This window comes from Coregonus clupeaformis, chromosome 31 (genome assembly GCF_020615455.1).
Source record: "Coregonus clupeaformis isolate EN_2021a chromosome 31, ASM2061545v1, whole genome shotgun sequence".
Lineage (NCBI taxonomy): Eukaryota > Metazoa > Chordata > Actinopteri > Salmoniformes > Salmonidae > Coregonus > Coregonus clupeaformis.
The window spans coordinates 29,034,756-29,048,299 of record NC_059222.1 but is presented as its reverse complement, the minus strand read 5'-3'; the positions used below and the strand labels follow the sequence as shown (position 1 = coordinate 29,048,299).

Here is a 13,544-nt window from a genome sequence, read left to right as displayed (position 1 = left end):
AATGACCCAAAACACACCTCCAGGCTGTGTAAGGGCTATTTGACCAAGAAGGAGAGTGATGGACTGCTGCATCATGACCTGGCCTCCACAATCACCCGACCTCAACCCAATTGAGATGGTTTGGGATGAGTTGGACCGCAGAGTGAAGGTAAAGCAGCCAACAAGTGCTCAGCATATGTGGGAACTCCTTCAAGACTATTGGAAAAGCATTCCTCATGAAGCTGGTTGAGAGATTGCCAAGAGTGTGCAAAGCTGTCATCAAGGCAAAGGGTGGTTACTTTGAAAAATCTAAAATATATTTTGATTTGTTTAACACTTTTTTGGTTACTACATGATTCCATATGTGTTATTTCATCGTTTTGATGTCTTCACTATTATTCTACAATGTAGAAAATAGTAAAAAATTAAGAAAAACCCTGGAATAAGTAGGTGTGTCCAAACTTTTGACTGGTACTGTATATCTATGGATATGATGTTCATTTGACATCACAAACTCTGATTTCTCATCCACTTCAGGCGCGGGTGTATCTGAGCCCAGAGGAGGTGCTGAAGGGAGACGTGTCTGAGAGCCTGCTGAAGGTCCAGACCTCCCTGGACATCCTAAACACCTTCAGACTGACATATGAGGAGAAGAGGGCCAGTCTGGGCCAGTACCAGAGGAACGGCAGGGAAGTCCGACCGTGGGACTTCAACCCACTCATGGTCTTCTCTGGCCTTGACCGCTTCATCGACCGGGTCAAAACCATTGAGGTGCGGATCAATGAATAAAAACTGGATTTATTTTCCTTTTGTCTCTTTTTTAATTTTTAATTTCCTTTAGAAAAATTTATGAAATATTGAAACACATCAAAATTAGTGAAATTACACCCTACATACATCAATATTGTACAGATATCAGTATTCATATTTATTCAGTCCAAACACACATTAATAAGCCAAACACACTGTGTACTATGGTTGGGCGGTATTAAGCTTGACCTTCATACTGTTCCTGTACCATACTGTGGTATAAGGTATTACCGGCAGTGCAGACAAGGGGCGCTATTTCTTTCCAAACCCCCCAAAAGTAGGAAAAAAAAGTATTGATCCAGGAGGGGATTGATTGTCTCTGCTGTAACCAAGAAGCTTGGTCTTGCAAGCTATCCACTTAGCTAACAAGTTAGCAAACCAAATGCATAGCTGGAGCCCTGAGCTGGAGATAAATTATTTATCACATATTAGTCCCCCCCCCCTCCCGAGCTTTAGAGCGCCCCAAACCAATTATTATAATTTTATTTTTTTGACGGTATTGAAAATCATACGGTCGATATTTCAAAATACCCTGGTAAACGTGTATACTGCCCAAGCCTACTGTTTACCATAAACACCATATCCACAGCCAATACAGTACATTAAATGCTTGACGTTTAACAGGGTCTGTGTTTGTCCCTCTCTGTCCCTGTCTGTAGTATGTCCTGCTGACAGCAGTAGACCTGTTGAAGCTGGAGAAGGTGGAGTTTGGAGGCATCCGAGGCAGAGCTCTCAGCCAGCAGGTCCTGTGGCTCCACCAGGAGTTCCTGGACACATATAAAGTCCTCACTGAGAAGCCCTACGACTGCCTCGACGTCAACAATACGGTACAGCAGGGTTCCCGAATTGGCGGCCCGCGGACCGATTTTGGCCCACGGCCCAAAGTTTTCGGAGCAAAAATAAATAAGATAGTTTGTTGGACATAAAGACTGTAAAAACACCAGAAATTCAGTTCCAATTGATTTTACTTTTGGAAATTCCCACGCAGAGATATATGTGATCATATACAAATGTAAGCAAGGTTTGAAATTATTATGTTTTAGTCAAAAATTATATCTGTTTGGGCTTCTTGTGGTCAATTTGCTAATTATTTGTAATTATGTTGCGGCCCCCTGACCATCCACTCAAGAAAAAATCAGCCCGCGGCTGAATCTAGTTAATGATCCCTGCGTTACACTATAATGGAGAAGGAATATGGGAACAAGGGGCAGTTCAATGGACCCAGATTAAGTTAATAATATTCTACTGTAACAGCAGATATGGTCAATATTGGCCAAACACATCTGTAGCAAACTGAAGCAATTTCTTTGTGGGCTGTCTAAAAGGGCTCTCAAAAAGGTATTGAAAGGGCTGTCAACCTATCTATCTGACTGTGTGTGTGTCTCAATGTAGGAGTTTGAGGCAGACGTGTGTGAGTTCAGATATAAGGTGGAGGATACAGACCGTCGTCTGGGAGCAGTCTTCTGTCAGGCCTTCGATGATGCATCTGGACTGGAGCACGCATTCAAGGTGAGGAGGGGCTACACACGCACAGACACCACACACACACACACACACACACACACACACACACACACACACACACACACACACACACACACACACACACACACACACACACACACACACACACACACACACTGATACCCTACTGTCCTCCCTACAGGTGCTGGATATGTTTGGCAGCCTGTTAGACCGCCCCCTTGTGGCAGCGGATGCTCTGGACAGATATCCTCTCCTTATCAGCCTGTTTGACAGAGAGCTAGACTGCTGCAAACTGCTCTTCAACAAACACACACACACAGAGGAGGAACTGGGTAAAATACCTTGCTTTTAACCCATACCATTTTATATCATAATTTCGTACCAAAGTAATACATGTAAAGAAATCATCAACACTCTTGCTATGATGAACGTTTGACTGTTTACTAGTTTACTGCTACTATTATCATTTAAAAAAACTGCTGCCACGTGCCACTGTTTCCCCAGAACCTTTACCTCTCTAGTTAGTTCTACAATGTGTGTGTTTCCATCCCTCCAGGGTACACTCCTGTGAATAGGAACATGCCAGCTGTAGCAGGAGGTCTGAGGTGGGCTCAGCAACTACAGGAGAGAATCCAGATTCCCTTCTCCATGTTCAGATACATCACCTACCCGTGAGTCTCCTCTCTCACCCTGCATCTCTACTTTACCCATTAGATTCTGCTGCTGGTGGTTGTACCAGTATTAGCTTAGCAGAAGTTCAGCCTCTGCGTGTGTGGTTTCCTCTCAGGTGTCTGGAGTCTACAGTGGGAGAAGGAGCCATACAGAAGTATGAGGAGATGATGCAGTTACTGGATAGGTATTTTAACTATTATATCTCTATGACTTCCAACTTCCTTTTTAGTATATTTCTTCTAAGCAAAAATACAGATACAGTATCTTATACAACCCTTTCCCTACGAGATCTGTTCTGCTTCCACTTTCTGAACAACTCTATTGAAATGTGATTTTTATTTTTTTTATCCTGTAAGCTTTATAGAAATCCAGCATTTCTTTCTAGTGTAAGTCAGTGTAGTGGATTACATTTATGGAAGGCAGGGCCACAGTGGAATAGCATGGAGACATGGAGCGCCAGTCGTGATTTATGTTCTCATTGTGGCAGTGTGGTTCTGTGGATTATTTCACAGAGCTCTCATAATCTCATATGCTTTGTCTCATCATACTAATACCCTGTGAGCAATGGCCCAACACAACACATCCAACATAGGAACCTGCAAGACAAAGCATCCTATTGGGTTTAAATTATGTTCTCTGTGTGTGTGTGTGTGTGCATATTATTGTTATTTTATTGTGTTACTATTTTCTTTTTGTATGTATTTGTTAATTTTCTTACTTTTTAACTGCATTGTTGGGAAAGGGCTCGTAAGTAAGCATTTCATGGTAAAGTCTTTTTTGTATTCGACACGTGACAAGTACGATTTGATTTGATATGCGCACATACACATAACCACTCACATTCCTGTGCGTCAAATGTGCAATATCACCCAGTGTTTCCTCTGGAGAAATGTGTAGCAGTGGGGGGAAAAGGAGTGGTGGGAAAAGGAGTGGTGGGAAAAGGTGGTGGAGGGGGTTTATGTCCCAAAAAACTTCCATATGAACTTCCAATGAATATAATGTAGGCCTACCTGTTAGGGGAACTTAGGGGAACTCACCACATGGGGGAAAAAGCCCCCTGCCTGTACTTCTCACAGAAACCACTTCATGTCACAATTTTCCCCCCAACACGTTCCCTGGTTTCCACTACTCTTGGTCAACAAAAAATATTATCTGTCTCATCACAATTTTTTAAGTCATTTCCAAATAAATGATTTTGAGGTAGTGAAAGGAGGCGTTGTACCCCAAGTCACAATACAATTGACCGGTGTTACATTTAGCCCCACTCTCCCCTATTCACTCGCTGCGAATTGCGGGTTTAAAATGGCGCAGTTCGCGCATATTTAGGATTTGAGAAATAAATAAAGTAAGAATGGAAAGCTGGGATTCCCCTCTTTTTAACAAAAGCAATTAAAACAGCTGTTTTCGCGATTGCAAGAATTGTTGTGCATTGACTGCTTGTCAGAATGCATGTTTCCCTCACTGTGGCACGATAGGAATATTTATCTAGCATAGAACACAACAACAAGCTGACTAGGTAAATAGATAAACTATTCTACTGTGGGGTTGTTCGATTTTTCTATTACAGTTTTTCTCAGTCGCTTTGGTGCATTTTTCACATCATCCCTAACATGTGCAAAATAATAAGTGCATTTCTCAGAACAATTTGTACAAACTGCAATATACAATAGATATGTTTCTAAAGCTAGTCAGTCACTAAAAATCCTTAGTACATCTCTCAAAAGTAAATATTCATGCCAATGATCATGTCAGTGTCATCAGAATGATAAGTCATTGAGTCATTGTTCACGAACAAGGTTGTCAAAATGTTTAGGCATGTTGTCAATGGAACTGTGTACTTTGACAGTATTACCTGATGTAAACTTAGGCTACAGTTTGGATGACAGTTACTGTATTGAAAATGCACAAGGCTGCACTTCTATGGCATATATCAATTTCAACAGTACTATTTACATATTACTGTATGTGGGTTATTGATTGAAAGAGACTGGACAACCCAAGGGGCACAAAGGAAAAATACTAAATTAGAAAGAAACACAGGAAACCACCCCTAAGGCACAACTTTGCCCACAGCACTGTTCTAGTGCTGTCTCTACACATCCAGACGTTCCTGTCTGTCAGCCCACATATTCTCATCCACATCACACCGGATATTTTCCCTTCCAATGCAACGTGGAAAGAATCTTTTGGAATGCCTTATCCATCCTCTGCAGGCGTCTACTGTGGTGTCCTCACATGCTGCATCCATTGCAGCCAGCAGGGTCATCTGTGTGTGTGGCTGACGATCGTACACCTTCCACCTCCATGCTGAAAAGAACTCCTCAATTGGGTTAAGGAATGGTGAATAAGGTGGGAGGAATTCTATGAGCATCCTCGGGTGGGTCACAAACCATTGCCTTATGATGTTTGATCGATGGAAACTCACATTATCACAAATGACCACATACTTTGGCAAATCCTCTCTAAACAGACCCCTCTCATCATCAGGGATGAGAGCCCTGTAGAGAGTCTCTAAAAAGTTGAGTAGATGCTGGGTGTTGTATGGCCCTAAAAGGGGGATATGGGTTAGGACACCATGCTCCGAAATAGCAGCACACATGGTGATATTTCCTCCCCGTTGGCCTGGCAAATCCACAGTAGCTCTGTGACCGATGATATTCCGACCCCGCCTTCTGCATTTGGTCAGGTTGAAGCCAGCCTCATCCACGTATACAAAGTTGTGAGAGGGTTCACTTGATTCCAACTCCATTATACGCTATATCCCAGAACACACAGTTGAATTTGTTTTGGTAAGGAAGAGTGACATAAAATGTACATATATTGCATGTTCCTTCCACAGCAATGGAAATGTGTGCAATTTATGCTTACTGTACTATGTAACACTATAAAATGTTGCTGTAAAGTAGTTACATAGATATATGTTTTACCTGTACATACTGGTACCGTAGCTCCTTAACTCTGTCCTCATTCCTTTGGAATGGTACACGGTACAGCTGTTTCATACTCATCTGGTTTCTATGCAGCACCCTGTCGATGGTTGAGATGCTAACCGTATGGATGTTTTCAAAGACATCGTTGTCTTCTATAATGGTCCTTTGTATTTCCCTGAGTCTCATGGCATTGTTTGCTCGGACCATGGTGCAAATAGCCTCCTCCTGTTGAGGTGTGAAAAGGCGTCCTCTGCCACCGGTTTGAGGTAATCTTGCAGTCCTATGTGTGGAAAAATGCAGTGATGCATCGCACACTTTCACATAGACAAAAACTATGCGAACACACATTTTACTGTAAAACATACAGGTGGGTGCATGTAAGGTGCAGTATGTATCTGTATAGAGTATATTTCTGTATGCTGTGAAATACAAGTGGACTACTGTAATATGAAGCATTGTAGGAAGTATACAGTATACTGCTTATATACAGTAACAGTGCACTGTACATTGGTGGACATACCTGTTCTCTCTTCGAAACGTTTGTACTATTGAGGACACGGTTGATCTCCCAATATTCGGCTGCACCCTTCGACCCGCCTCAGCCATTGTAAGGCCATGATTGACAACATGGTCTACAATAGTGGCCCTTATGTCATCAGATATGCGCCTATGTCCTCTTCTGCCTCTTCCTCTGTTTTGCCTTCCACCACGCATCCTTGCTCCTCTTCTTCCTCCTCTTGGCTGTTGACCCTGTTCGTTTCCTGGTCCATCCATTATTGGAAAATTGCAACTCTGTGTTGTGGTCTGTCTATATATGCTTGCCAATTGATTCTTCATGAGATGCACCTTTGAGCAATTTAGACAACTGGTTGATTGTTGGTTGAACTAACACTTTACATTCCTTCATGAGTGAGGGTTAATTTCACCTGCACGATTCAGCAATTTACGTTTTTGTACAAAAGGTCTAATAGAAATGTGTAAAACTATGCTTGACAGTTTATGACAAATAGTTCAACAATTTTGCATGTAATGGCTTATGCAAGGAACTAATGCCTAGATGTTTTGAGGGGTAAGACTATTCAACAGAGAACCATCTACTATATTTTGATCAACATGACATGAGCAATTGAAAATGTGGAAAAAAGCTGACACTTGTACATTATCAATTGCAATATGTACAAAAGCAATTGCAATTTGTTCAAAGGAATAAGAAATTGCTTTAATGATGTGCACAAGTGACTAGATGATTTGGAATTTGTACAAGTAGTATCAAGAATTGCACTTTTGATCTAAGAAATGCACCAAAGCGACTGAGAAAAACTGTAATTACTCGTTTTGTTTGCAGAGGAAAAGTACATGTGGAATGTTCTAGCATCTTCAAAATGCGCCTCAGCAGAAATATTTTTTTATGTTCCATATATATATTTTTTAGTGGCTATTGTTGTCCCTGCACCCAGTCTAATATACGACGATGAACAACGTGTCCCCTGCCCTCTGCTCACTGATGTCAGACTTTAGGGACCTTGTTATACTGTTGTAATCACCAGCGCTGCTTACATATTCCAGTAAGAGCTATTAAAGGCATTCACACAAACACACACGTACACACACACAGTCATTACGCTCACACTAAACACTGTGATTTATAGCTTTAGCCCAGGCGTTTGATTGCCTCGGCGTCTGCTGTGCCACACTCAGGAGATGAACCATCAGCAGGAATCAAATAAGGACCTCAGTGCTCTAAAGCCCTCACCATAATCGGTATATTTACAGATTGGTACAGCCGTCCAGGACCTTACATATTGTCTGTTCTCTGTAGTGAATTAATCCGTTTAGTCGTCCCCTACAGTATGTTCCTCTTCCATTACTAGACTCCATGTGTAGGTGAGAGATTCAATAAATAAAATCAGCCACCCGACTTCAGCCACACGAGCCATACCATCTACAAGGCAGAGACAGTACAGGTGCATCAAAGCCAGGACCGACAGACTGAGAAACAGCTTCTACCTTCAGGACATCGGACTGTTAAACAGTCACTACTAGCCTTATTCACTGTTAACTCTACCCTGCACGTTAGAGACTGCTGCCTGATGTATATAGAGAACACCGGTCACTTTAATAGTGTTTACAAACTGTTTTACCCACTTCATACTGTATTCAAGTCATTGAACACTGGTCACTTTAATAATGTTTACATACAAAACATTATATGTGTATATACACTACCGTTCAAAAGTTTGGGGTCAGTTAGAAATGTCCTTGTTTTCGAAAGAAAAGCAATTTTTTTGTCCATTAAAATAACATCAAATTGATCAGAAATACAGTGTAGACATTGTTAATGTTGTAAATGGCTATTGTAGCTGGAAACGGCTGATTTTTTATGGAATATCTACATAGGCATACAGAGGCCCATTATCAGCAACCATCAGTCCTGTGTTCCAATGGCACGTTGTGTTTGCTAATCCAAGTTTATCATTTTAAAAGGCTAATTGATCATTAGAAAACCCTTTTGCAATTATGTTAGCACAGCTGAAAACTGTTGTGCTGATTAAAGAAGCAATAAAACCTTCTTGAGACTAGTTGAGTATCTGGAGCATCAGCAATTGTGGGTTCGATTACAGGCTGAAAATGGCCAGAAACAAAGAACTTTCTTCTGAAACTCGTTAGTCTATTCTTGTTCTGAGAAATGAAGGCTATTCCATGTGAGAAATTGCCAAGAAACTGAAGATCTCGTACAACGCTGTGTACTACTCCCTTCACAGAACAGCGCAAACTGGCTCTAACCAGAATAGAACGAGGAGTGGGAGGCCCCGGTGCACAACTGAGCAAGAGGACACAGGTCCTCAACTGGCAGCTTCATTAAATAGTACCCGCAAAACACCAGTCTCAACATCAACAGTGAAGAAGCGACTCCGGGATGCTGACCTTCTAGGCAGAGTTGCAAAGAAAAAGCCATATCTCAGACTGGCCAATAAAAAGAAAAGATTAAGATGGGCAAAAGAACACAGACACTGGATTGGAAAAAAGTGTTATGGACAGACGAATCGAAGTTTGAGGTGTTCGGATCACAAAGAATAACATTTGTGAGACACAGACCAAATGAAAAGATGCTGGAGGAGTGCTTGATGCCATCTGTCAAGAATGGTGGAGGCAATGTGATGGTCTGGGGGTGCTTTGGTGGTGGTAAAGTGGGGGATTTGTACAGGGTAAAAGGGATCTTGAAGAAGGAAGGCTATCACTCCATTTTGCAACGCCATGCCATACCCTGTGGACGGCGCTTGATTGGAGCCAATTTCCTCCTACAACAGGACAATGACCCAAAGCACAGCTCCAAACTAGGCAATAACTATTTAGGGAAGAAGCAGTCAGCTGGTATTCTGTCTATAATGGAGTGGCCAGCACAGTCAACGGATCTCAACCCTATTGAGCTGCTGTGGGAGCAGCTTGACCGTATTGTACGTAAGAAGTGCCCATCAAGCCAATCCAACTTGTGGGAGGTGCTTCAGGAAGCATGGGGTGAAATCTCTTCAGATTACCTCAACAAATTGACAACTAGAATGCCAAAGGTCTGCAATGCTGTAATTGCTGCAAATGGAGGATTATTTGACGAAAGCAAAGTTTGAAGGACACAATTATTATTTCAATTAAAAATCAGTATTTCTAACCTTGTCAATGACTACATTTCCTATTCATGTTGCTATATTTCCTATTCAAACTCATTTCATGTATGTTTTCATGGAAAACAAGGACATTTCTAAGTGACCCCAAACTTTTGAACAGTAATGTATATTTAAGCAATAAGGCCCGAGGAGGTGTAGTATATGGCCAACATACCACGGCTAAGGGCTGTTCTTGGATACAGCCCTTAGCCGTGGTATATTGGCCATATAACACAAACCCCTGAGGTGCCTTATTGCTATTATAAACTGGTTACCAACGTAATTAGAGCAGTAAAAATAATTGTTTTGTCATACCCGTGGTATACTGATATACCATGGCTGTCAGCCAATCAGCATTCAGGACTTGAACCACCCAGTTTATAAATATATATATTCCGGTCTCTGACATTGCTCGTTCTGATATTTCTTAATTTCTTAATTTTTCGGAATTATGTGTGTATTTTTTATTTTTTTATTGCTCTGTATTACTGTACTGTTGGAGCTAGAAACACAAGCATTTCGCTGCACCTGCGATAAATCTGCAAATCCGTGTACGCGACCAATATAATTTGATTTGATTAGATATGTCTGTGTCATTCTCAATCCTCTAGGGACTGTCATTTTGTTTCAGTCGGTATCGCTTTCGCTGCATGTTTCTGTTTGTTGCTGAAGATCAATATTTTTTTTAATACATTGGCTCATTAGAGAAACAAATGTCTGTTGTTACAGTTTATTGAAATATGCAGTAGCTTATTTAGCAGAAACTGTGTTATAGGAATGTATTACTTGTTTTGTTAATTGATCAACTAACTTACTCTCTAAACCAGTGTTTCCCAACTCCGGTCCTTGAGTACTCCCAACAGTACATATTTTTATTGTGGCCCCGGACAAGCACACCTGATTCTACTTGTGAACTAATCATCAAGCCCTTGACAAGTTGAATCAGGTGTTTTTGTACAGGGCTACAAAAAAATGTGTGCTGTTTGGGGTACTGGAGGACCAGAGTTGGGAAACTCTCTCAACCAACTAATTCTCTAAACCAGGGGTATTCAACTCTTACCCTACGAGGTCCAGAGACTGCTGTTTTTCTTTTCTACCTGATCATTCATTGCATCCACCTGGTGTCCCAGGTCGAAATCAGTCCCTGATTAGATGGGGAACAATGAAAAAAAGCAGTGGAACTGGCTTCGAGGTCCAGAGTTGAGTTAAACTAACTAACTTTGTTAACCAACTACCTCCCCCAGTTACTCCCGTCAGCTGTTTGATGTATGGACTGAGACGGTGGGAGAGAAGTCCCAGTACAATCTCAACCTCCCCCTCGTCAGCCGAGACCCAGCTACCCGCCTCATTTCTGTCAATTTCAACCCACAGGTACTATAAACTTAGCTCAGTCAATTTCAACCCACAGGTACTATAAACTTAGCTCCGTCAGTTTCAACCCACAGGTACTGCTAGGGGAAAATGATATTGTACTTAACATTATGGTAAATTACATTGTTGCTACAGCTAACTTGTTATTTTCGCTCTCCCCCTCAACCTCTCCCTCTCTCTCTTCCTCCTACCTCCTCCCACTGAAACCCCACGTCACCCCTGTCCCTCCCCAGTTGGTCTCAGTCCTGAGAGAGGTGAAGTACCTGGAGGCCAGGCAGACAGAGGCAATCCCGGACACTGCAGAGCAGGTGTACACTAGAAGGGGTCAGCTGTGGCAGTACGTAGCCAACCTGGAGCTCACTGTGGGGAGATACAACAAGGTGGTGCGCACGGTGCTGGAGGTGGAGCACCCACTGGTCCAGGGTCAGCTCAGAGACATCGACACGCGCCTCAGAGAGGCAGAGGAGGACATCAACTGGAACAGCCAAGGTCAGAGGTCATGGGTCAAAACTACAGGGGAAGTGGGGCATTATGGGTGCCATAATGTTTCAACTTCAGCAAAAACAGTCCACAATTTGGCTTGCCTACAGTACTGTACTGTTCTACTGTAACCAGTCACTGCAGGAGTCATATATTCTCCTCACATGCCTTTTTCATGATGTTCCCTCCATCCTTGTCAGTTCTGGGACAGGACTGACTGTGATGTGTCATGACATGACACCCCAGGAGAGAAGATGTGTTTGGAACAGATGACTAAGCCACAGTGTTTCAATCATTGATGCAGTGTGATTCAAACAGTGTTGTTAGGGTAGGGTTGCGGTTGTGCCTACTGTAGGACCCACAGCTTCCTGAAGGACAGGGTAGAGAAGCCCATGTGGCTCAGTTGGTAGAGCATGGCACTTGCAACGCCAGGGAAGTGGTACGATTCCCACAGGAGACCAGTACGAAAAAGTACAAAATAAATGTATCAACTCACTACTATAAGTCGGTCTGGATAAGAGTGTCTGCTAAATGACTAAAATGTTAAAATATATATATATATATATATATATATACATTTCTTATGGAACATGCCAATGCACTCCACTGTCTGTCTGTAGGCAGGATCAGGGGACAGAGACCTCTTTCCAGTCGAAGCTCTTTGAGCGAAATATGTTACTGTCAACTTCTGGTGCTTCTTACTGGACTGGATGCACTTAGGATAGTTATGGAGAATAAGAAACGTGGTTTTAGTAGAAGATGGAGTTGGCTAGCCTGGGTATCAGTCTGTTTAGCTAACATTCCACTCCATTTACTCCGTTTCAATTGTTTAGCATGACAAGAGTGGCAAGGAATGGAATGATAGCTAAACAGACTGGTACCCAGACTAGAAGTTGGGTTGGCAACACCGGATGCCTCAGTGCCCTGCTTAAGAGTAGATCAGGGAAAACACTGGAACAAAACAAATTGACCCTGACCACCTTTCATTAAAGGGACATTACACTTTAAAATCTAAGTTTGCCAGATGTTTTTCAGGGATTGAGGTGAGTAGCTGGATCTACACAACTGAAGTTGTGGGACATGGTTTCATTTTCACATTGCTCTACATTCGAGGTCTGAAAACTTTCTGACAAATGTAGAATTGAAACTGTAATGGCCCTTTAACGTGTGTCCATTTCCTTCCCCTGTTTGTGACCAGGTATCTGGGAGTACATCCAGGAGGTGAGTGAGTGTGTGTGTGACCTGGAGAGGAGGCTCCAGAGGACCAAGGACCACGTGGAGGAGATCCAGGGCTGTATGAGGGCCTGGGCCAGCCCCCTCTATGACCGACGGGAGGGCAAGAGAGACACCCTGCTCAGCCTGGACGACAGGGCTGACAGGCTGGAGAGGTGTTACGCCCAAATACGCTCTTCCGGAGAGAAGATACACTTCTTGCTGAAGGTGACTATGCCAAATAACATGAAAGTCATAAACACTTCTGGCTTTGCAGAACATATTAGGAGTTATGTGTTAGTCAGCATTAACCCTTTACAATCGTACCCGTATACAGGTTGAAAATGGCAGATTTGGGCACTGATAAGCGCGACAAGAAGTTGCCCCCATCCCTCCCGCTAATTGGGCAACTTTTGCAAATGTTTTGTTGTCTGAGTGAGGGAAATACTGTAAATTAAGAGGACTCTATTTATTTTGAAAGATGAGACGTTGAGGATTATAATAAATACTGATTTGATGTCATACAAACAAGCCGAACACCCGTGAGTCCAAATGTGCACTTCACATTTCCATATCATAAAACATGTAATATACAGTGTCAACGTTTATGATCATTATGTTTGATGTACAGTTACAAGATGACATGGTTGTTCTGAACAGAATGAGCCTACGTTTGTCTATTGTGAAGAAAATTCACCGCGGCACACGCACCTGAATGCACTCATGACTCCTTTCTATGCGCACCAAAATTACCATCTGTTTCTCTGAATTGCCTTGTGAAAGCCTAACACTGTAAGATCGTATTTTATAACTTAACTAGTCATGTTGGCAATAGAACAGGCTTTCAAATGATGCCCACCTGACCTAGATTGTGATATATAATGGTCCGTTTCTGGATTGCGTAAACAACAACAGTAATTGTGTGATGGCAGGGATACAGAGTTCT

At 42.3% G+C, this 13,544-nt stretch overlaps 1 protein-coding gene across 1 annotated transcript in view; it reads left to right on the top strand.

The window, feature by feature from the left end:
• Positions 1 to 13,544, top strand: part of dnah9 (dynein, axonemal, heavy chain 9) — a 126,206-nt gene that overhangs the window by 3,472 nt on the left and 109,190 nt on the right. Inside the window, exons 6-14 of the mRNA XM_041858703.2 lie at positions 517 to 750; positions 1,449 to 1,616; positions 2,182 to 2,298; positions 2,456 to 2,606; positions 2,831 to 2,945; positions 3,062 to 3,130; positions 10,780 to 10,906; positions 11,140 to 11,395; positions 12,585 to 12,826. Coding sequence (XP_041714637.2) covers positions 517 to 750; positions 1,449 to 1,616; positions 2,182 to 2,298; positions 2,456 to 2,606; positions 2,831 to 2,945; positions 3,062 to 3,130; positions 10,780 to 10,906; positions 11,140 to 11,395; positions 12,585 to 12,826 — 1,479 coding nt within the window. The remainder of the gene's footprint in view (positions 1 to 516; positions 751 to 1,448; positions 1,617 to 2,181; positions 2,299 to 2,455; positions 2,607 to 2,830; positions 2,946 to 3,061; positions 3,131 to 10,779; positions 10,907 to 11,139; positions 11,396 to 12,584; positions 12,827 to 13,544) is intronic.